Below are 2221 nucleotides of genomic sequence, written 5' to 3'. Positions count from 1 at the left end.
TGGGGGCTGGGGGGATGATGTGGAAGGGGTGGGAGAGGAGGGGAAAAATGTGGAGGTTTGGATACCCAGAGTGATCCTGCGGGGACCATGGAAAAGTGAAATGAACAGGGAGAAGGGTGGATAAGGGGGGGTGGTCTGGCAGGTCTGACAGTCCCATTGGGGTCTTTGGAGACAGGGGGATCGTAAAGGGGGTGGCCCCCTGAGCTCCCAGCTGTGGGGTGCTGGGGTTGCTGGATCCAATCTCAGCCTTGGGACAATCCAACAGTTTCAGTTTAGAGAAATTACAGAGGTGGGACTGAACCACTTTTATCACCCAGGTTTTAAGGATGGCAAAACAGATCTACTGATAGAAATGCATTATTTAGGGTTACAAATGATCAGAGAAAAGATCTTCATCAGAATTATTTACTACACAATATAAACAGTAAAACTACCAGTAGGAAAGCATAAGATAGGACAGTGCTCTACACTAAAGCAATTGTTGAAGCAATTCTACTCAAGCTGGCACCAAAGCAAGAATTAGGAATTAGAGAGGGATGGAACTCCCCCACACCAACACTCGTGGGGAGATCTCTGCTCTCAACCTCCAGCACTGACCTTGGGGGATCCCAGCCAAGGCAGGATTCTCCACACACCCCCCAAGAAGGGTTCTGTTGGCACAACCTGCCCCTGGCAAAGGGGACTGGCCCTTTCTGGTAGAAAGGGATGGACTGACAGTCACTGGACTCCAGGGGTTGCCTCACCATCAGGAGGGTCATTCGGGGTGGGAGCAGCGGCCGAAGCTCTTCCCGCAGTTGGGGCATTCGTAGGGCCTTCCCTTACTGGTGGGTCCGTTGGTGTCTGGTCAAGTGGGAGCTGCAGGTGAAGCTCTTCCCACACTCCCCACACTTGTAGGGCCTCTCCCCGGTGTGGATGCGCCGGTGCCTGAGGAGGTGGGAGTTGTGTTTGAAGCCCTTCCCGCAGTCGGTGCAGCGGAAGGGCCTCTCCTCTGTGTGTATCCGCTCATGGACGAGGAGATCTGAGCTGGTCTGAAACCTCTTCCCACATTGCAAGCACATGTAGGGCCGTTCCTCAGTGTGGATGAGCTGGTGGGTGCGGAGCTGGGACCTGTCACTGAAGCTCTTCCCACACTCCCCACACGTGTAGGGCTGTTCCCCAGTGTGAATGAGCTGGTGGGTGAGGAGCTTGGAGTTCCTCCTGAAGCTCTTCCCACATTCCCCACACGTGTAGGGTCGTTCCCCAGTGTGGATGAGCTGGTGGGTGTGGAGGTGGGCGCTCTGCCTGAAGCTCTTCCCACATTCCCCACACATGTAGGGCCGTTCCCTAGTGTGGATGCGCTGGTGTTTGATCAGTTTGGAGCTCTCCCTGAAGCTCTTCCCACATTCCCTACACGTGTAGGGCCGTTCCCCAGTGTGGATGTGCAGGTGGGTGAGGAGGGTGGAGCTCTGACTGAAGCTCTTCCCACATTCCAAGCACCTGAAGGGCTTCTCCCTGCTGGGAGGCTGCTCAGGGACCACCAGCTCGCAGCTCCGGCTCAGAGGGAAGGCCAAGCACATGCCCCCCAAATTTGGCCCCCACAGGCACCACCAGACAGGGCCAAAGGGGCACTGACTTCCTCCTCACCTGCCTGGGGGGCCCGCGGCAGCTTTTTTGTCTTCCTCGCAGCCTTCTTCTTCATCTGCCCAAGCTTTGGGAAGGAGAAATCCTGCTGGGGGAGAAAAACCAAAGGCTGAGCATGTTGGCTTGGGGGTTCCTCCTGCCCAAGTCCATTTTTAGAAGTCACCGAGCATCTTGTGTCCATAAAAACCTCCAAAACACCAAGTTTCAGCCCCCCCAAAAAAACAAAAGCATTGAGATTCAGGCAAAAAAATCCTCAGAAACAGCACTAAGGCCCCTGCCCTCCTAATCTCCAAAAAGTTGAGATGCAGCTAAAAAAAGATTCCAAAATATGGAGATTCAGTCCAAATTTATTGTTGGGGGTCCCAAGGGTCCCTCCTCTGACTCTCACTTTTGGGGTGCTGCCTTCCCAGAGATTCCCCTCTCCAGGTTCTCCACCTTGTTGTCCCAGGGATCCCAGGGGTCCCCACTCTCCAGGCTTCCCCTTCTCCTCTCCCCCCGTTTCAGGCTCCCGGGGGTCCCGGGGCTCCTCCCTCTCCGTGCTCCCCCCTCCAGCCTGCCGGGGGTCCCCCAGCTCCGCCATCGCCCGCTCCGCCCTCCACCC

At 55.9% G+C, this 2221-nt stretch overlaps 1 protein-coding gene across 1 annotated transcript; it reads right to left on the bottom strand.

Annotated features, from left to right (window-relative positions):
• Nucleotides 1-869: 869 nt before the first annotated feature.
• On the bottom strand, nt 870-2200 carry LOC114073414 (gastrula zinc finger protein XlCGF49.1-like; the record flags this gene model as incomplete). The annotated part of the gene is made up of 2 exons (XM_027911171.1): nt 2174-2200; nt 870-1373 (listed from the first exon to the last, which is right to left on the bottom strand). Coding segments are annotated over exons 1-2 (531 nt in total), but the record flags the coding sequence as incomplete, so codon positions are not given.
• Between the last annotated feature and the right edge of the window lie 21 nt (nt 2201-2221).

The sequence above is a fragment of the Empidonax traillii genome, unplaced genomic scaffold, assembly GCF_003031625.1.
Source record: "Empidonax traillii isolate 1590-97213 ecotype Southwest subspecies unplaced genomic scaffold, ASM303162v1 scaffold6370:size6150, whole genome shotgun sequence".
Classification (NCBI taxonomy): Eukaryota; Metazoa; Chordata; class Aves; order Passeriformes; family Tyrannidae; genus Empidonax; species Empidonax traillii.
Note: the sequence above shows the minus strand (reverse complement) of the source record. Positions and strands in the feature narration are given on the sequence as shown.